Source organism: Elephantulus edwardii, unplaced genomic scaffold (genome assembly GCF_000299155.1).
Source record: "Elephantulus edwardii isolate Elephantulus edwardi_28Jun2011 unplaced genomic scaffold, EleEdw1.0 scaffold00010, whole genome shotgun sequence".
NCBI lineage: Eukaryota > Metazoa > Chordata > Mammalia > Macroscelidea > Macroscelididae > Elephantulus > Elephantulus edwardii.
Genome location: NW_006399760.1, coordinates 4,685,646 through 4,707,186, shown reverse-complemented (window position 1 = coordinate 4,707,186; position 21,541 = coordinate 4,685,646). Strand labels below are relative to the sequence as shown.

At 33.5% G+C, this 21,541-nt stretch overlaps 1 protein-coding gene across 1 annotated transcript in view; it reads left to right on the top strand.

Annotated features, from left to right (window-relative positions):
• Nucleotides 1–21,289, top strand: part of LRP1B (low density lipoprotein receptor-related protein 1B) — a 2,414,068-nt gene extending 2,392,779 nt beyond the window's left edge. Inside the window, exons 87-91 of the mRNA XM_006880809.1 lie at nucleotides 5,912–5,988; nucleotides 11,608–11,698; nucleotides 12,633–12,777; nucleotides 19,580–19,678; nucleotides 21,149–21,289. Coding sequence (XP_006880871.1) covers nucleotides 5,912–5,988; nucleotides 11,608–11,698; nucleotides 12,633–12,777; nucleotides 19,580–19,678; nucleotides 21,149–21,289 — 553 coding nt within the window. The remainder of the gene's footprint in view (nucleotides 1–5,911; nucleotides 5,989–11,607; nucleotides 11,699–12,632; nucleotides 12,778–19,579; nucleotides 19,679–21,148) is intronic.
• Nucleotides 21,290–21,541: the final 252 nt, after the last annotated feature.

The window sequence follows — 21,541 nt, the reverse complement described above, 5'->3', positions numbered from 1 at the left end:
TGTCAGATGAAGCTTCAGAATCCCCGACTCTATGGGGCAGCCTGGTTTAACCCTCTTTAGGATGAACCTGCTCATTTTATTAGCAGTCCATGTTATATTCAATACTCTTCTCCAACACCACAGCTCAAAAGCATCAATTCTCCTTTTATCCTCTCTAGTCATTGTCCAGCTCTCTGACAAATAGTAAGTGATTGCAAAGACCATAGCCAGTATCAGGTGCACCTTAGTCTCCAGAGTGACATCATTGCTCTCCAGTACTTTGGAGACTAATAGCAGACTTTCTCAGTGCAATACATCTTTTAATTTCCTGACTGCTGGTGCCAATAGTGTTGATTGTGGAACCAAGCAAACTAAAGCTTTTAAAAATCTCAATCTCTTCACCAACCATCCTGATGCTACCAATTGGCCCAGTGGTGAGAATCTTTGTTTTCTTGATATTGAGTCTCAATCCATATAGAAGGGTGCAGTCCTTGACCTTCTGCAGCGAACGCTTAAGGTCCTCCTCCATTTCAGCAAGTCATCTGCATAACCCAGATTGTTGATGAATCTTCCTCCAATCCTGATGCCACATTTCTCCTCATATAGCCCAGCCTCCCGAATAATCTGTTCTGTATATAGATTTAAACGATATGGAAATAGGACACATCACTGGCGCACACCCTTCCCAATATTGAACCATGCAGTGTTTCCTTGCCTTGTTCTGACGACAGCCTCCTGGTCCAAGTATAGGTTTTGCATTAGCACGATTAAGTGTTCTGGGATTCCCATTCTTCTCAGAGTCAGCCACAGTTTCTTGTGATCCACACAGTCAAATGCCTTTGCATAATCAATGAAACACAGATAGACATTCTTCTTCTGGTATTCCCTGCTTTCAGCCAAGGTCCATCTAAGATTAGCTACAATATTTTTAATAACACAACCTCTTCTAAAGCCAGCCTGCACTTCTGGCAGAGAGATGCATTTATAATTACCAGTGATTGGAATGTGAAAGTTGCAAAGAGAGAACTACCACCAGGTGGAAAATATGTCTTTGATTGTTGTGTACCATAGTCGGAACGAACCCAAAGCTCACCCTCCAGTGGGTTTTCAGAGGCAGTTAACTGCATAGGGAGAGATTGCCCATTCTTCTCCTCCTTAGTAGCTGGTGGCCTCAAACTGCATACTTTCTGGATTACAGCACTGCTTCTTGCCACTAAGCCAATTATTTAGTCAATATAAATACCTTTGTTTCATCAACAAATGAAGAGTGATTACACAAATGCATGATATGAATACACAAGAATCAAATTCACCACATATTTAGAAAGAGATGATATAGAAAGAAACACAATACTATCAAAATAAGAAAACAGGAGGTGTGGAACAGATCATCAATTGGTCTCTTGCAGGTTCAAGATGAAGCTGAAGAAAATAAAACCAACAATAAAACCCAAAAAACAATCTTCAGCATATTGTTCTTGAATTTATAGACTCTGTCAAGAATAGACTTGGTACATTTAAAACTAATGATCAAGCACAGGTTGTGGAATGAAATCTAGGACATCATGAATGAAGACTTAAAAAATTTAAAGGGGAAAAAAAAGACCAAAACAAGTGTCAGAAGTGACTCTAAAGCTTAATCTTGTGTGTTGTTTTGTTGTTGTATACCATTGAGTCAGAACCATCCCATATCTGACCTTCCAGGAGGATTTCAGGGGCAGTTAATAACATAGGTGAAGATTGTTCATCTTTCTCCCACAGAGCAGCTGGTGAATTCAAACTGTGTGCTTTCTAGGCTGTAGAACAGCTTCTTACCACTCACTAGTCCAGCAGCCCTCCCTTATTCTTGATTATAGGGTCGTTTAAGCAAATTGTCTCACATACTTTGGGCATGTTGCAAAGAGGAACCAGTCCTTGGAGAGGAATATCATATTTGGAAGGGTGGAGGAACAACACAAGAGAGGAAGACCCTCAATGAGATGGATTGACTCAGTAACTGAGGTATAAGGGTAGGTGTGTCAGAGACAGTAAGGTTGGCTCAGGATGGAGCAGAGTTCAAAGCTGTTTTATATAGCATCACTATGAGTTGAAGTCGACCCAGTGGCAAATAATAACAACTGTTAAAATAGATATAGATAGATAGATAGAGATAGAGAGGATATAGAGATGATATAGATAGAGATGATAAAGAGAGATAGAGATGATAAATAGAGATAGAGATAGAAATAGAGAGAGATGATAGAGATAGAGATATAAGCATAGATATAAGCATGTATATATATATATATATATATATTATTGACAGAATTTAAATGCAAATTCTCCCTCTGAGGTCTGAGTTTTAAAAATTTTTTAAAATTAAAAATTCTTCTGTTTCTCTAGCATATGAAGTAGCATATCATAAAAGATGATGGAATTTAGAAGAGAATTATGTATATACAGCAAAAATGTAAATGTTAAGATAAAGAACAAAGTGTTATAGTGTTTTATTTTAAGTGTCAATGACGTAGAAGTGAAAGAAGGTTAAATCTATAACCCATTATGGAGAAACTAATGACGGCAAGAACCTGCCGTGAACAGTCTCATCATATGATAATGTCAAGAAACCAGGATAAACGGTTGTATCAAAAGTAAATAAGAATCAATCAAATATCTATCTGGACATTTAACCGTGATGCAATAAGACACAGTTAAATTTTCTGAAAATATTTGAAAAGTTTAAAAACTAAGTAGGAAATAGATCGATCAATGTAGAAAGTGAGGTTGGTTTTCTTTGTTCTAAGTTTAGAGAAACATATGTTGGATGATTTTAAAAAGAGATTGGATAGTACGTGTTTACAGTATTGATGTGGGAAAATAAATGGCTTAGGAGGGTCTGGGAAAACTAATTTAATGATTAAGAATGTACTATCAAGAAGCATTATAATAATGCAGAAAAAGCTGGCCAAAGCATGGATTGTGAGTTTCACTTGAGGAATAATAGAAAAGGGACAGATGCCTTCACAGATATTAAAGTCAGCATGGTTACACAAATCATTCAGTGGAAACAAGATGATGTGTATGCATTCCAAACCTTCAAAGTTCTGCCATTAATGATTTTGATCATTGTAGCTCACTCAGAGTCAAAGATATATGAATTTCTAGAAAGATGGTAAAAAAGTTCAGTCTTAAATCAGCCACTGGAAGAAGAGCTTGTGGAGCAGCAAGGGCCTTAACTGGTAATTCTGTAAAGCAGGCAACAGGAATAATGATTTCCATTTGATTTAGTTCCCCAAAGGAGATTATTTTGTAAAAGTGAAAAAAGTGCAGACGAGTGGAACATATCTTAATTTATTTTACACCATAAAACATTATTTTATAGGGAATGTAGGGAGAATTGTAAGGTAGTCATGAGTTGATTAAGATATATATCTTAGAATTAATTATTCTCCAAAAGAGCCGTTTGCGAGTTATTTCCATTATGCAATAAATGACGCATTCCCTGAAGACTGGGAATTTAAATGTGCTCCCACAATTTTAAGAAGAAATACATCATGACAAGTGCCTTCTTTCATCTGTCATAAATACTGGAAGAGGTGCACTGCCAACCTGAACACAGATGGTTCTAATCCCAGCTCCTCTGCAGGAGAAAGATGGGCAGTCACCTCCTGTGTGATATACTGTCTTTGAAAACCCACTGAAGGGTTAGCTATGGACGGTTCCAATTTAATGGTACCTAACAACAACAACGGCAGTTATAAATAAATGAAAGAATTAATAATTTTGTTACTAAATACCACCTACTTAAGTGACTAAAAATCACACTATTTTTAGGATTTTAAATATTTATCTGCTTTATAGAACTTTGAAGATAAAATTTTCATCATGTTCTGAAATATATAAACCACACCATGTTGATGTTAGAACACAAAATAGTCAATTAGCATTTAATTTTCCAATTCCTTAGTGATTATCTCTTTTCATTTTCAAGCATCTCAGTATAATGATGAGCCCCAGAGATTGTTATTTCTAGTAGTTTATAGAGTAGGTTTCAGGTCATTTCTCTTGTATTTGATGAATGCTAGATTATTTTTTAATAGGAAGAGGTCATGTAAAGAGCAAATTTTAATATTTCTAATTTAATAATTTGCTATAGTTGTATAGTTTTAGCTCTGTTCACATATGCAGAAAGAAATTACTAAAATCAATTCTTTTTTCACTGTTATATAATGTTTTAAATTCTCTATTAGGAAGATTTGGCAAATATAATGTTATGTGAAATGTAAAAAATTTTGCAATTTTCAGATTTAAATTCAAAGACATGCTAGTAAAATTTTCTTAAATATTTTATTTTGAGTTTCCCATGGACTTTGTTCAGAATTAGATCCGGAGAATTTTAATAGGGTTCTACTTCTGATGGAAGAAAAAATTTTTCAAAATTAGTAATTTTAATCATTATTCACTTCAATTAATATTTGCTCATTTCATTACCTCACTTTGGTAATACAGATAACTCTTTTTCATGGTACTGAAATTACCTACTTGTAGAATGGTATCTAATAAGTGTGATGTATAGAAAAAGAAATGAAATGTAAGTTTATTTTTATGAGGAATCTGAACAAAATATCTGTATAGTACATGAGTAATGACCTGAATCATAATACAAATAATATTTAAATTCATTTAAATCATGCTTCATGCTCATAGTTTACAATTTGTCATTATAAATCAAATAACCACATGTTTAAGTAATAACATCATTATCATTTATGTAAAAGTTACTATATGCATTCCTGAAGCATTCTACTATTGGTGTGAGTTTATCAGTAATACTGATAAAATGAGAATTTGCTCATGTTTTAGTGAAGTCAATCCTGTCTTTGTAGACGTCATAAATCACCAACATGGTATTCTGGAAGCCTGTGTTTCAAAAAACCATTTTCACCTAACTATATGGAATGACCTCCGGAGAAGGATGGGCAATCTCCTCCCGTGCAATTAACCACCTCTGAAAACCCACGGGAGGGTCTGCTATGGGTTGGTTCTGACTTTGATGGTAAAAACAACAACAACATATGGAATGATAGAATTGGCAAAGGCCTTGAAATGTGATTATTTATTTTGGTACTTATGTATAAAACCATCCACTTTGTTTGGTTCCGAAAGCTATTTTTTGTTACTTTTATTATGTACAAATATGCTTGACATTCATTTAACATTTGCTAATCATTTAAACTAAATTATCACTTTGATAATACACAGAAAAGTCTTAGGTTGGCTAATAAGCCTTGTCTAAACACAATAAACCATTTCAAAATTTATTTTGATACAACTAGAAATAATGACTATGAGTTATAATGATTTTAATCATATCTGCTTTTCCAGTAATCTATTAGACTTCACATGTGTTACCTATAAGGGAGTAAACAAGTTCTCCCAACAAAACCTGGGCAAATTCTCATGATTTCATGGTAATAGAAATGGAAAAACATTATATTTTCAGCGTAAGTGGTAATTTTAATTACCATTTACTGTTTGGTTCCTTTTTGTACTTAGAATTACCATTTAAAAAGAAGAAAATCATATAATATTAATGTACTTTTAATATGCAAGCTTAATTTTTAAGTGATTATTTTTCAATAATTCTTAATTTCACAATTTTAATCTAATAATATTCTTATAAAATATGTCAATTTTAAAGTTTATCACAAAATAAAGAAAAATTACTGAAGACCCCAAATCTGCAAAGTAATTTCAAGGACTGATGCCAAATTAATTTTGTTCTTGACATCTGACAATACAGAAAATTAGCCAAAATTTCTACATAATATTCAGAAATCAACTGATAGTGTAATAGATTCCCCCTTAATATATTTTGAAGTTCATGCATTAACAGATTGTGAACTTTTCTGTGCACTGACTACTATTATTATTTTTATTTGTATCTTTCTAGATGTTCCACCAACTGGTCAGGCACACAGTGTGAAAGACCAGCCCCGAAGAGCAGTAAGTCTGATCATATCAGTACAAGTAAGTTCAAAAACTTAACATTTTAGGTGGTCCCTATGTTCATATACCTTTTTCTTACTCTTTGAAGCCATTAACAAGGTCGATGAGTCTTAGAAATCTGTTCTGTGGAATTTTATCAGCCAGCCAATGCATATCAAATGTCTTTGAAAGATGTAGCACTGAGCTTTCACCTGATCCAGCGTTCATACGCTTTTCCAGGCTTTTTCCTCACAAACTTTGGCAAGTCTCAGGGTACACATCTGCAAACCCAGCATAATCTTTTCTTAGGAAACCTTTATCAGCTACAAAGGCTGACACATCACATTGAATGTTAGAATGTTTTAGGAGAGAATAAAAAAATGCAGGCTTAATTAGAGCAGAATGCAATGTCTTGACATGCATTTCAATCTGTTGTGGAGTAGGAATGATTTTGAGACTTAAAAAGAAATGAGACAAGCAATTGTTCATCAAGATCACAGTTGATTTATTGCTCCTTTGTCTTCAAAGTAATATTTTTTTTTTAAAAACCATTCAACCTTTTAAGATATTTTATTTTGTATTGAGGAAGCCCTAATGGCTTAGTAAGGAATAATGCTGTCAACACAAAGGCATATGGTTCAAATCCTCCAGCCACTCTGCAGAAGAAAGATGGGTAATCTCCTCCAGTGCAACTTATAGCCTCTGAAAATTCTTTGGAAGGGTAGATATTATTCAGTTTTGACTCTATGGCAATGAGTTGAGTTTATAGTATTCCAGTAGATCCAGGATATGAAAGTTTATTTATAGTTTGAATGTGTGTATATGTAATTTCCCGTAACTTTATAAATATTTTCAATCTAAAAGCCTAATATAAACTTTCTCAAATCACTCATATTAACATTAGTTTTACCATTAATTGGAAAACCTCTAGAAAAATCTATAAAATATCCAGATAAATTTTTTAGGAGAAAAAGTATTAGATGACAATAGATGATTGTTTACTGATCAATACCCACCTTACCAAATTTCCCCTAGTTTTCCCACTATTAGAGGGTAAGATTTACTAAAAACAAGTGAAAATCAGATCTGTTGTGAAACAGATATTGTGTGATCAGACTCTCAATGTGCACTAGGGACAGGTTCCAAGTAATTGTTGATCTATTTGTTGTTCAAGTCCTAAAAATTCCTATTGCATAGTTTGTAATTCTCTAAGCATCATTGTTCAGAATTACATATCTCTGGTAATTTGACACTGCAAGATGAGAAAATTATACTTCCCTCTTCTTTTCCCTAGCATTCAGGCCTCCCAAAAAATATTATTAGCAGTAATTACAGAAACTTCCTCATTCAGACAAGAAATCCTTCATCACTGAGAACAATGGAAGATAGATGCTTTCGTCTTTCTTTTTTTGAAATTTCTTCATTGACTAAGATAAAGGGAATGTTACAGATTGTTATTGTTGTTATCTACTGTCAAGGAGGGATCCACTCATGGTAGTAAATCACACATGAGTCAGTGAGCTGGACAATGATCCAAGAAGGGAGAAAAATTGATGCCTTTGAGTTGTGGTGTTTGGGAAGAGTACTGAACATAAAATGAACTGCCAAGAGAACAAACAGGTTTATATCCTGGAGAGGTTAAAATCAGGCTACTCCTTAGAGGCACAAGCAGCTCCTTAAAGCTCTGTTTCACATTCTTTGGGCATGTTGCCAGTCCTTGAAGGACATCATGCTTGGATGGGTGGAGGGACAACACAGAAGAGGAAGGCCCTGGATGAGATAGATTGACACAGTGACTGAAGAAATATAGGCAGTTGTGCCGGGAGCAGTGAGATTGGCTCAGGATAGCACAGACTTCAGAACTATTGCACATAGAGTCACTATGAGTCTCAGGTAACTCAATGGCATATAACAACAATATAACAACCACCACCACTTAGTCTGTGGGAATATGCAAAGCTAGGCCAAAGACAACACATTTCTCATCAATAGAATCCACCAATTACTCAAAAAGAAAACTAAAGACAATCTCCTGTTAAGCTATTCACAACCTTGGAAATCCAAGCTGAGTTGGATCTAGCTGAATGGCAATGAATTTGAGTTTTGAGAAATTATTGGAACTATCAATGCACAGAAAAAGGGCTAGTGACGGTAAATGTTATATTATTTCAGACCTGAACAAAGCTGCAAATAATGACACCATTGGAAGAGGTATAAGTCTCATAACACTGAAAGAAGGAGAAAATGAATTCAACGAACCCTTCTTAAAGTTAGGGTGATTAGTTTATTTTTCTCAAGTAATGTTCAGTGGTTTTGAATGGATGTCAGTTATTCTCCAAACTTGAGCACAGTCATCTTATGATGACTTGATATATAAGTCATCTGTCCAATGACAAAGATGGATACTTTACAAATGTGTTTACAAATCTTAATTTCTATTTAATATGAAGCAGTCCACTATTGTTAAGCCTTTTAAGAATTAAGCATACAGTGCTGATGTCTTCGTAATTACCGTCGATTTCCATAGAGATTTATCTTTCTAATTCATGCGTGGCTTTCTTAATGAATTCTAAATAGTCTTGCTTGTGTCTTCTGGTCATTGCTGTTTAAAGCAGCTAAAAATCAGTCTGTGGAATTAGGACAATCCATTATCCTAGGTCTTTCTGCTCATGTTCCATGTGAAGGAGCATGGACTGATGCTACTGAAAGTATTTGTAGAAGTTTTAATCTCAGGATGACAAATGCTCATTACATGCCTCTTAGGAAATGGACATTCTAACAATAAATAAGGAAGTAAGCAAATAAATTGGTTGAATTTTAAAGAATGCAAAGTACACACACAATGTCAAGAGAAATAACTTTTTAATTATTTAATAAGCATGCATGTTTATTTCCTATATAACAAGCACAATCCATTGATACTGATAAGAAATATATTCATAATTATACCCTTTTTATAGGTAGGTATACTGTTACAAATATAAGTTACTTGCAGGAGAACTAGTTGCTGTATTAGCAGAAGTGATGTTTAACTGAGATAGTCTTTCTCTAATGCCTATTATCTCACTTGTTTTGCTTTATGACTGCTCCATGGAAGAAGTTCCTTCAGTGTAACAATTCAATATTATAGTTCTCTATCTGCTGGCAAAATATTGCATAAGGAAAATTCAAAACCATATTATGAAGGAATACTTACTCTCTTTTCTGCTAAAAGGTTTTGGAGACGTTCTGTTTATTAAATACAGGATATAATTTTTTTTCAGTTAATAACAATCCATTAGTAATATGTTGTTGTTGTTAGGTGCCATTGAGCAGTAGACAATTCATAGCGACCCTATGAATGGAAGGCCTGAGCACTCTTCATTAAGTTTCTGAGTCAAGCCTTTTGGGAAGTGTATGGCACTCCTGCTTCCAACCTTGTTTTAATTGGGAAGCTCCACCAAACACACCACCATTAAAAACAAAACAACAAAGACCACCACCACCACAACAACAAAAAACAAAACAAAACACCTGAAGGACAACTTTATGCGTATATGTTTTAAGAAAATATTTATTGTTGTATGTATTTTAACAATTTCTTTTAGGAAGATCACCACAAAGCTGTACTCTGTGAGTTGAAAGTTAAAGAGGTCCCAAAGGTTCAACTTTTCCAAACTGCGAGGCCACATTTACTATTCCTCTTCCCTTCAGTTCTCTCTGTTCTTTGTCTTTAAGTTCTGAAATTTGGTTCGTCTCAAAACTCACAACGCTGGGGAAATGGCTCACAACAATTGTGGTGGCTACCAAGCCCCAGATCCAAAAGTCAAGCATCAATCTGGAAGTATCTTCTAAACCATGTGTTGCAGGATCTAACGAACCCAAATTGGCAAGTTGGGAGATTGGGTTCACAAGTCTGTGTAAACCAAGAAATCAAGTCAGTCAGTAGCCAGCTAGCTAAAGTCCTAAAGCCCAGGAGTCAGAAGATAAGCCATTATCAGGATCACTAGAGACTGAATTTTTCCAGAGTGTTTCTCTCTATTAGAAGCAGACAATTACCCCAAGAAAACTTGAAAGTTTCCCGAGAGTCAAATTTGAGCTTTTGTAAAGCTTGAGGTACACCTTATCCTAATCTTGTCTCATTGGCATAACAGATAATTCACTCCAAAATGGGTTAACCATTAGCATACATACAAACAAACAAAACCAACAACAACAACAACAACAAAATAAACCAAGTAGAAAAAATTTTAAAAAACCAACAAGCAAAAATTTCCCTTTTACAAAATTAATTTCCTCCATTATTTAATATTTACACTAAACATCATTACACATGCAGTTAATGTGAGTGATAATAAAACCAGTTCAGAAATATTCTACACAGAGTATCATAATATATGTGATTGAAACTGTCATCTTTGAGATGGAGGAAAAATGCATAATTATACTTTTCCTTATAAGAATAAAAGAAAATATGTAGAAAAATAAAATATCATTTTAAAAACCATTAAAATAATTTAATAAAGAGGGAATTTTTTTAGGAAATACAATTTTAAAACTTAGAAGAAATATTGTTAGTTTTGAAACATAACTTTTAGAGAAAAAATTAAATAATACCTTAAGAATATTTATGAAATGATAATTACTGAATTGAAGTTACACTTTTTAAAGTAATACAGCTGTTCTCTGGTACGTAAATCTTGTGAATAAGTGTTAATTACAACCTAAATGTGCCAGATTCTCAACCTATATTATTACTAATACATTACACATTTATATATAATACACTTTCCAAAAAACAAGGCTGTATAACAGTATCATACTAATTAAGTCCTGGTAATAACATGAAAAATTAAGATGAGTTTTACATTTTAGAAATTGACTAAAGAAAGATGGATATATTTTATTTCCCAAGATAAGAGAGTCATTTGATTATTTTAAAGAAATTACATCTTCAAGCTTATTTTTCAAAACATGAGATAATTATATACACGAAATTTTCTCACTAAAACTTTTTGTATAAGTAAATACTTATTGTGCCTAATATTACCATTATTTATATTCTTGGACTTTTACATGCACATATATTTGCACAAATATTCATTTATTTTAATAATTCTTACTGTTTCATTCTTAAAGTATTCAATATCCTCACATTAAAATGATAATAGTGTTCTGGGTCATTTCTCTGTTTAGTCAGTGATTAAACTGTCCTGACAGAATCCACATATGTGTATGTAAGTTAGACTAAGTCTTTGTCTCACATTCACCAAATATTAATCCATTATAATAGTTCATATTAATTACTCAATAAGCCTACTTAATAACATCACATGTAAGAACTAGTCTGCATTCTTGCAACTACGTGTGTGTGTGTGTGTGTGTGTGTGTGTGTGTGTGTGTGTGTGTATTGGGTGTGTGTGGACTAAAATGGATATGTACACTATAAGAAAATAAAGAGACATTTCCAAGAGATCAAGAAACATAAGAATTTTGGCTAAGCTTTACTTTATATTTTACTGCATATTTACTGTACATTTACTGCACACTTACTGTATATTTTCTTCTACACTGTCAAAAGATTGAGGTAATACTCAGTTATAAATATGCAAGTATGTTTAAAACATAACCTCTTCATTTTGTTCATTTATTCTTCTATTCATTTATTTATCTGTATTTCAGGAAGCATAGCCATCATTGTACCTCTTGTCCTGTTGGTGACTTTGATAACTACTTTAGTAATTGGTTTAGTACTTTGTAAAAGAAAACGAAGGTAAGACATAATATTCTAGATAAAAATAAGGTAACCATGTAATAGCGGCAGACAGGTAGTGAGGATTTTTTGGTTTGGGGCTGCCTTTTTTACCCAAATTTCCTAAACTATAACTTAACTCTTCCAATTACAAGAGCCTGTTGTGAAACTGTGCTGTTACCTCTCTATCTTGTTTTAAGTGATTATTATTTAGACAGCTTTCCTACTATGTTATATTGAGTGACGGAATGGTTTCATTGCTTTATTTTAACAAGAATAACAAGTAACAATATTGATTAAAGTTTCAATAGAATTTTATAAGTGTGATAGTCTTTTATTGAAATAGCAATTGTCTTGGCGGAGCATCTACTATTAATAGTGTGATTAGAAATTTCAAAAATCCATACATTTTATAAATTTGTTTTATTGATTTATCATATAAACATTATTATTCTAACATATATTGTTATGTAGTTGTAAAAACCTATGGGGGGGTGGGCTATCTCTGGGGTTATTATCCAGGAACAAAGAGAGTTTGTGAATCACAATTATATGAAAAAAGACTGATAGTGCAAGTTGGGAACAGAGACTAAAAACTACCTTAAATTTTCTTTATTACTATTTTATTAAAAATAACACTCAGCTCATTTATATAGATAACTAAACAGTTACTATTGAATTTCTACTATTAGCTATTTAGTAAGAATGTATTTCAAATATATTTTCATTGCTCAGTATAAATAATGGAGATTTGTTTTCAAATGACAAATTTTTATTCCTCGGTAATTTGTTAAGTGTCATTTATTTATCTTGTTTCACATTTTATTTATAAATGATACACCTGTCATATTCAAGCAGTCAATAAAAAATTCATCAATTATATTGGTTTATATGCCTGAGTAGGAACAAAGTATGATTTAGACAAATCAAACTCTATCAACCTCATGTTTTCTAGGACAAAAACAATTAGAAGACAACCCATCGTCAATGGAGGAATAAATTTGGAAATTGGCAATCCATCATATAACATGTATGAAGTGGATCATGACCACAATGATGGAGGCCTTTTGGATCCTAGTTTTATGGTAGATCCAACAAAGGTATATTTCTCACAATGACGGGGGAAAGCATGGGCATCCTTGAGTCATATCTTTATTATATGGTTCTGAATTTCATTGTGATTTTTTTAATTCAAATATGTTGTATCACCATTGTTATGTGCCATCATGTCAGAATCGAGTCATAGCTGACTCTCCAGTGGGTTTTCAAAGCCGTAAATCTCATAGGAGGAAGTTGTCCATCTTTTTATTCTGAAGCAGCTGATAGATTGGAATAGTGTGCATTTAGCTTGCCTAAGCACTCAGCCTAGTGTTACAATACTGGGTCATTTATTTTTTTAATACTAAAAATAATAAACTGCTTTACTCCCTAAATAAATATTTGATCTCTTTCTGTGTGATTTAGTGTCAAAAACCCAATTGTTTAACTGTAAGTCAGTTCTGGCACAATGGTAATGAAAGGAATATGTTTGGATTTGGGTTTTCTTTAGCTGAAAAGCCAACTATGTTGGGTCATCAGGTTTGTGTTAGTCAAATAACTTTTGAGAATTATTTTTTATGTTCATTATGCTACCGTTGCTATTGATTTGCTGTTACATTTTGTAGAGAAATTCACTAAAATGAGGAAGATCCTCATCAAGTTGGATTTTTAGTGATTACAAAAATAGTTTCTAATATAGCAGTAATTATGAGGATGACACTGGATCAGGCAGTTTTGTTCTGCATTACGTAGGGTTGATATGAGTCAGAACAGGCTTGACAGCACCTAACAAAAATAAATTAATTTTAAAAACAGAATTGATGACGGTAGCCTAATAATTCATCATGTTTTATAAGATTTTTTGTTAAATCCGTATTCAATAGCATGAGTAGACTTTTAAACATAGTAAAAAAATCTACAACTCAGAAAGGAAAGAAGTAGATAAATGAGATCTTCTAAAACTCAAATCCCTAAGTACATCAAAAGAACTTCTCCAAGGGAGCTCCGGAGACCTAGTGGCAAGAAGCTGCACTGCAATCCCAGAGGCATGCAATTCAAATCCACCACATGCTGTGCTGGAGAAGGAGGGGCAATCTCCACCTGTACCAGTCTGAGCTGATTTGACAGCGCGCACACACACAAAATAATATTTTTTAAAAAATCTTCTCCAACAGGGAAAGAAGAAAACCACAGATGGGAAAAAAATGTTTGGTAATGACATCTGAAAAGAAACTTATATCTAAAATTTATGGAATGTCCCAGCACCTCAATAACTAAAAGGGAAACAACCCAATATAGGTGCAAGATATAAATAAACACTTTAGCAAAGAAGAAACTCAAATGACTAAAAATACACGGAGAAATGTTCAAAAACCCTAGCTATCAGAGTAACAATTCAAAACAACAATGAAGTAGCATGTCACAACAACAACAGTAGCAAAATTCAAGAGGAGCAAACAATAAACACTGGCAAGGATGTAGGGAGATTTGAACAGTCATTCAAATGACTGGTGGGAATGTAAAATGGTACAACCACTGTGAAAGGCTGCCTGATGCTTTCTCAGAAAGCGGGAAACAGAAATATTATTTACATAGCTATTCAATTACTGGGAATATAGGCTAAAGAAATCAGAGCCATGATGTAAGCAGATGTACGCACACCAATGTTAATTGCAACATTTTCCACAATACTGCATTCACAATACTGTCAGGAGCTCTGGTGGCCTAATGATAAGAGGCTGCACTGCAATCTCAAAGATACACAGTTTGGATTCACCAGCTGCTCTGCAAGGGAAGAATGGGCAATCTTCTTTTGCTTGATTAACTGCCTCTGAAACCCGCTGGAAAGTCAGCCATGGGTCAGTTGTGACTTGATGGTATACAATAACAACATTCACAATAATGAAGAGATGGAGGCAGCTCAACTTCTTCTCAACAAATGAATGGATAGAAAAACTGTAGTACTTTCACACAATAGATCATTATGAATCATTGAAAAACAGATAACTTGTAAAACACTACACAACGTGGATAAAAATAGAAGACATTATGTAAAGTGAATATCTCAGTCACAAAAAAGACAAATATTGTATAAGTCCATAGTTATAAAATAAGATTGACATGAGTGGGCTTGGGGAGGAGCCAGATACAGGGGAGGGGGTAGTGGATAGATAATGAACACTGGCTGAAGACATGAAGGAAAAAAAATCGTCTGAAAAGAATGTATGATGAGGCATTATATATTAGATAACTAAAAATCTGGAATAAGACCTGCATTACAAAGTGAATTGAGAGAAGGCAGAGAGAATTAGGAAAATGAACATCAAGAAACGAGTAACAACCCAATCTTCTTGTAAACTTTCATTGTTGTTATTGTTGTTGTTATGTAACATTGAATCACCTGCGACTCATAGCGACCCTATGTACAACAGCCCTAAACCCTGTTCTGTCCCGTGCCAATCTCACTGTCTCTGACACACTTACCCTGACTACCCCAGTCACTGAATCAGTCCACCTCATAGAAGGTCTTCCTCTCTTGCACTGTCCCTCCAACCTCCCAAGAATGACATCCTTCTCCAAGGACTGGTCCCTCTTTACAACATGTCCAATGTATGTCAGAAGAAGTTTCAGAATCCTTGCCTCCAAGGAGCAACCTGGCTTCACCCTCTCCAGGATGAACTTGGTCATTTCCTTAGCAGTCCACAGTATATTCAATACTCTTCTCCAACACCACAGCTCAAAGGCATCAATTTTCCTTCTATCCTCCCTAGTCATTGTCCAGCTCTCTGATGCATAGCAAGTGATTGCAAAGACCATGGCTTGTATCAGGGTGCACCTTAGTATCCAGAGTGGCATCATTGCTCTTCAGTACTTTGGAGCAGTCTCTAACAGCAGACTTTCCCATCACCATATGTCTTCTAATTTCCTGGCTGCTGGTGCCAAGAATCTTGGCTGTGGAACCAAGCAAACTGAACTTGTGAAGAGTCTCAATCTCTTCACCATCCATCGTGATGCTGTCAGTTGGCCCAGTGGTGAGAATCTTTGTCTTCTTGATATTGAGCCTCAACCCATATTGAAGGCTGCAGTTTTTGATCTACTGCAGCATAAAGTCATAATATTTTTTTTCTTAATTCTCTTTTAAGTATTACTATATGCTCAATTTGGCACAACTTATTTAAAAATCAATTACATACATTACAAAATTACCCAGATAAATTAAACTTTAAATAGCCATTTCATAAAATGTTCTGAATATTTTGCATAGTAGTTTTAGAGAATTTTTATCCTAAACTAAGAAAATGTTCTTATTGTTATAGACTGCTTTAGCTTCTAAAAATTTATTGAATATTTGTTTATTTATTAATATGAAAGTTTGTTTGCACAAAATGCACTTCTACATTGTAAATAATCACAACCTGGAAACAGCCATTTTAAAATACTTTTTTATATATATATTTTTACATTTGTCATAGGGAAAAATACAGCATATGTATGTGAACCTATAAAGGTTTATTTTATATCGTTTTCCTAGGAAGAGATCATTTTCCTCATCATTGTTATCATTCAGTAATAAAATTAAGCCATTTTTTGAATGCATAGTGAATAGCTTTGTAGTAATACATTAGTGGAAAAAACTTATTTATCCTTGTGATATTAGCTTAAAAAGTTGCTTTTCTAGCCATTATGCTTAGCACCCTCTATTTTTCAGCTATCTTAACTGCGGACATTGTCTTGCAAATCATCAAGCTGAGGGACTAGGATAAGAGAAAGGATTTTCCCTAGGACAGGCAGCAAGACCTGAGGGAGACTGAAGTGAGATGCTGGTGAGAGCAAGACCTTCCCTGATAATGGTGGTGGACAAACTGTGGCATATTTGTGGAAAAACTGCAGCAAAGTGTAAACAGAGGAACCCTGAAATAAAGGCCACAGTTGAAGGTTTTCCTGCTCTTGCTGTAAGATAGAAGGAAAAACTGTTAAACGGAAACCGGAGCCTGGACTAATTGAAGACTTGTGACATGGGACTACTGGACTAAAACCTGGACTTTCATTGGGTGATATTCATTGCCTCCCTTACTATCCAACTTATTTCCCTAATAAATCCTACTCTCGGTACCATAGCTGTGAGTAAATCTGTGAGTAAACAACAAATATTAGACCTGAATTGTCGGCAGAAAGAGGTACAGGAGCATAGGGGATTGCATATCCGATCAAGCAGCTATCTATTTGCTGCTATGGATATTATTGATGGGGACAGTTTCTCTTTATGAATCAGACGGAAGTCAGACACTGCCAGTCCCCCACTGCATAGCTTCTTTTATAATCTTTACTCTTGTACTAAAGAATAGTTTGCTGACATGGAACCATTTTGAGAAGTATCATACGTTCAATAAGCAAGGATATTGAAAGAAGGAGTTAAGCTACACAGTGACAGCACTGGCAAAAACTAAAGTCTCAGGAATTAATGAAATATCAGTTGGTTTGCATGTTTCTACTAACAGATGCAGCCAGAATATGCCCACCATTCTGTGTCAGGAAATCTGGAAAACAGCTCACTGGCCAAATGACTCAAAACTATCCTTTAATTGTTTCTATTCCCAAAGAACCAGTGGCCCAGTACAAGAAGCTGTGCTGCAATCCCAAAGACACGTGGTTCAAGGCCACCAGTTGCTCTGCAGAAGAAGGATGGACAATCTCCTCCCATGTGACTAACTGCCTCTGAAAACACACCAGAGGGTCAGCTATGCATCAGTTCTGACTCAATAATAAACAAAAAACAACAACATTACCAAAAAAGGTAATCCAACAAAATGTCAAAATTGTCAAACAGTAGTTCTAATAGCAAGTGCAAGTAAAATCTCCCTGAAGATTATTAAAAAACTACTCATTAATCACATTGACAGAGAGCTACCACTAGTTCAAGATCTGGAATAAGGAGAGGTTGTGTCACCAGGGATATCATTGCTCATGTCAGATGGACATTGGCTGAAAATAGAGAATACCAGAAGAATGTCTATTTGTGTTTTACTGACTAAAAAAAGACATTTTACTGTCAGATCATAACAAATTGTGGCTAACTTTGAGAAGAATGGGAATTCTAGAACACTTACTCTCATGATCATAAAAGCTTATACCTACATCAAGAAGAGGTTGTGTGAACAATGCAAGGGAACCACTGCATAGTTTCAGATCAACAAAGGTGTGTATTAGGGCTATCCTTTCTTCATACCTGAATGTCTCATGTACCACCAAAAAAAAAAAAAAACAAAAAACAAAAGTATGTCTTGGAGAAAATACAACCAGAATACTCCTTAGAGTCAATGATGATGAAGCTTCAACTCACGTATTGTGGACATAATGTTCTTTGGAAATGAACATCATGTTTGTAAAAGTGGAGGGTCAGTGAAAGAGAGGACACAATGACTTTAACAATGGGTTCAAGTATATAATATGGAATGAGACTGATCTGAGGTAGGGAAGATTCAGATCCATTGTTCATATGGTCACTGTGCGTCATAATTCATTTTATGGCACCTAGCAACAACATTGCAAATAATAATACTCAATAAACATGTATTTGTCAATCTATTTACTAACTTAATGTGTCTAGAATGAGACTTAGAAGGCTCATAATAACTAATTTGTGATATTTGAAAGTTGGAAAAAGACTGGAAATCTCAATGTAAACTGTTGTCTAAGAAGTAATGCAGAAAACACAGCTTGTTAAGTTTGGGGTAAATACAAGTGAAAAGGAACAGCCTACATGAAAGCAAGATTAATAGTCATGTTCATCTAATAGCTGGAATATTCACTGTATTATAAAGTAGCTTAATATATGTATGGTGTGCTAAAATACAAATGGCATTATATTAAAGAACTTTCATTGTCATTATTTTCATTATTTTTTATGTTATCTTTTAATTAGTACAATTGAAGTAGTTAATAAAATCAATTTGATAGTAGAGGTAATTACAGAATTGTTTGAAGAGTTAAAATAAATGAAATTAGTATATAATAATTTAATCTTAAGCTTTTATCTCCTTACTTGTTTTCAATATTTTCTGAATGAAAACTTTGTGGAAGATGACACAAAGAAAACATTGACGTGATATTATGTTAAAGTTATTTTCCTGAGGTACTTTTTTGTTCCAAATGTTATGCTTACTTGGTGTTAACAGAGAAGGGTTAAGATGTTTTAAAAATATATATATATTAGTGAATATTTTAATATTAATTAAATATTTAGTCATCATATTTGCCCAGTAATGTATACAAAACTGTGAATATGAATATACCAGATTTTCAAATACCTCTTTTATGCTAGAACAGGTTTAATTATTACATTTGCATGTAGACTAAATAAATCAATATAATTACTAATTAGTCAACATAATGGCATCTCAAAATAGCAACAAACACTTTAGTCTGATTTCCAGAAATGTGATGAGCTTTATTTGGGTGTGTTAATCTTATTTTAATTAAATAAAGTAGGGTATTAAAATTTCCAGAATGTATTAGTGCTAGATTTTTCCCAAGTGATGAAACCTAAATTGGAGCAGGCAGGTATACTTTTCACAGGACTGAGAAGTGTGGAAGATGAAATTAAACAATGAGGAGTGACTGGAGGTTCTAAGACCTTAGCATGTTTATTGGTAAGCTGAATAGTATAGTAGTATGAACTGATTAGGCAAAATTCTGTATTATCTTTTTAGAGTTATTGATACTAAAATAGACACTTATTTCATGCCACGGGGCTAAAGAGTGGTTTTTATGTAATATTTATTATTTATATACAAAAAGTTTATGCCAATGATAAATGGTTCCATGTTAATAGAACAGAAACTGAAGCTCTCTGTTTATATACAGGCCAGGTATATAGGGGGAGGGCCCAGTGCTTTCAAGCTTCCCCACACAGCGCCACCCATCTACCTAGCCTCTGATTTGAAAGGATCATTAACTCCTGGGGTGAGAAAAGAACATTCATTATTCCATGTCCATTCCATTACATAGCCCTTCACAATCTAAAGCTGATTAGCAGGCTTAGGTAGAGACTTGTTTTAATTGAATTTTTTAATGAACAAGATATTTTAAAACAGCATTAAAATTAGGGGCTTATATCATGTGACTTGCCTGTACCTATGTAAGATTATATATAAAACATTTTATCATTTGAAATAAGCAATTAGATAGAAATATTACTTCTGACAAAGTGGAAGATGTTATAGCCCCTGAACAATAGCATGATATAGTTACTCTTTTTATAAGAATGATCTCTAAAAAACTTAGTCTGGATTATTTAGATGCAAATTTATGTTTGGCTTTATACAACTCTTAGTAAGAAACTTTTTTTTCCTAGAAGATAAAATTTTGATGTGCTGTTCATTAAAATATATACTTTAGATTGTGGTATCATATTGGGAAATTAAAGAGCATCTTATTAAATCTTTAGTTTAATATTAAAGCTAAGTAACTGGTATCTATATAAAAGGCTCTACCTGAAGTTGATAGTTCATTTCAGGCAAAAGTGAGATTATTAGGGAGAAATATTTTCACCACTGAACTATTCTAGCATCTACTTACTACTTTTCATTCTCATATTTTATCATGGTTGTCTCATTTGCATGACTGAAATTGTTCTTTGTAGTAATGATTTAATGTACTGTTGTTGAAAGAAAAAGAAATATTTTAGGAGGTTAAGTCAATTAGTAAAATAATGAATATTTTACCTGTTCAATAGAAAGAAATCACATCTTCACTTCTCAATTTTATTTAAAAATAAATGTCCTTGAAATTTCACATGAATCTGTTCTTTACAAGTCTTTGGAATTAGTCCAGAAAGAATGCTTCTAATAAAAAAAAAAAAAGAAACAAAAAACCCACAAAACAAACAAACAAAAATAACCACAAAAAACAACATACGTAGTTTGAAGCAAAAATATCCTTTATCTGAAAGGCTACTGCTTTTATATAAATGTGTTCTTTTAAAGTTTTGGTTGATTGCTTTAACTTCATGTTGGAAAATTATAAGCAACCAAGAAATAAGGTACTTTTATCTAAATATATCAACATATAAATAATAAACTTGTCAATAAGGGGAAAACATATCAACTGAAATTTTATAGATTTGGTTTAACCATTTATACTTTGATGCAAACTCTCAGTGAATGTAGCTTTCCCAAAAATGTCATCAGTTTTCTTATAATTATATTGAAGGTCAATTCAGTTTTGCAAATTATCTATACAACATACAATTATATTTTTTCCACAGCCTGTAGAAATGGCCTTTAAATTACACTTAAATATTTACTCTTTAGTAAATAGCATGCGTTACATATAAATGTTCTTAATATTAAGAGATAAGAATTCTTGAAAATAATAAATAATCCATATGTTCAAAGCTTCTAATAAAATACTTCTTTCTTTTCTCTCCTTTAGCCAACAAATTACTCCAATCCAGTGTATGCAAAATTATACATGGATGGGCAAAACTGTCGAAACTCCTTAGGGAGTGTTGATGAAAGGAAAGAACTGCTCCCAAAGAAAATAGAAATTGGAATAAGAGAGACAGTGGCATAATAGGCAGAATTTTTGTATGCTGTATAAATGTATAAAATATAAGGATTACTTTTGTATGTCCCAACAGTACTATACTTGTTTCGGCATCAGCATTACCTCTCCTTTTCCCCCCCTTTCTTTCTGTTTAATTTTTTCTAGATTTTCTGTTTTGCTGATGACTTTTGATTGACCATTTGTATGGTATTTTTATGAAAAAGAACTGCACTACAGTACAATTTACAACAATGCTGCTGATAGAACTCACCTTTGAAT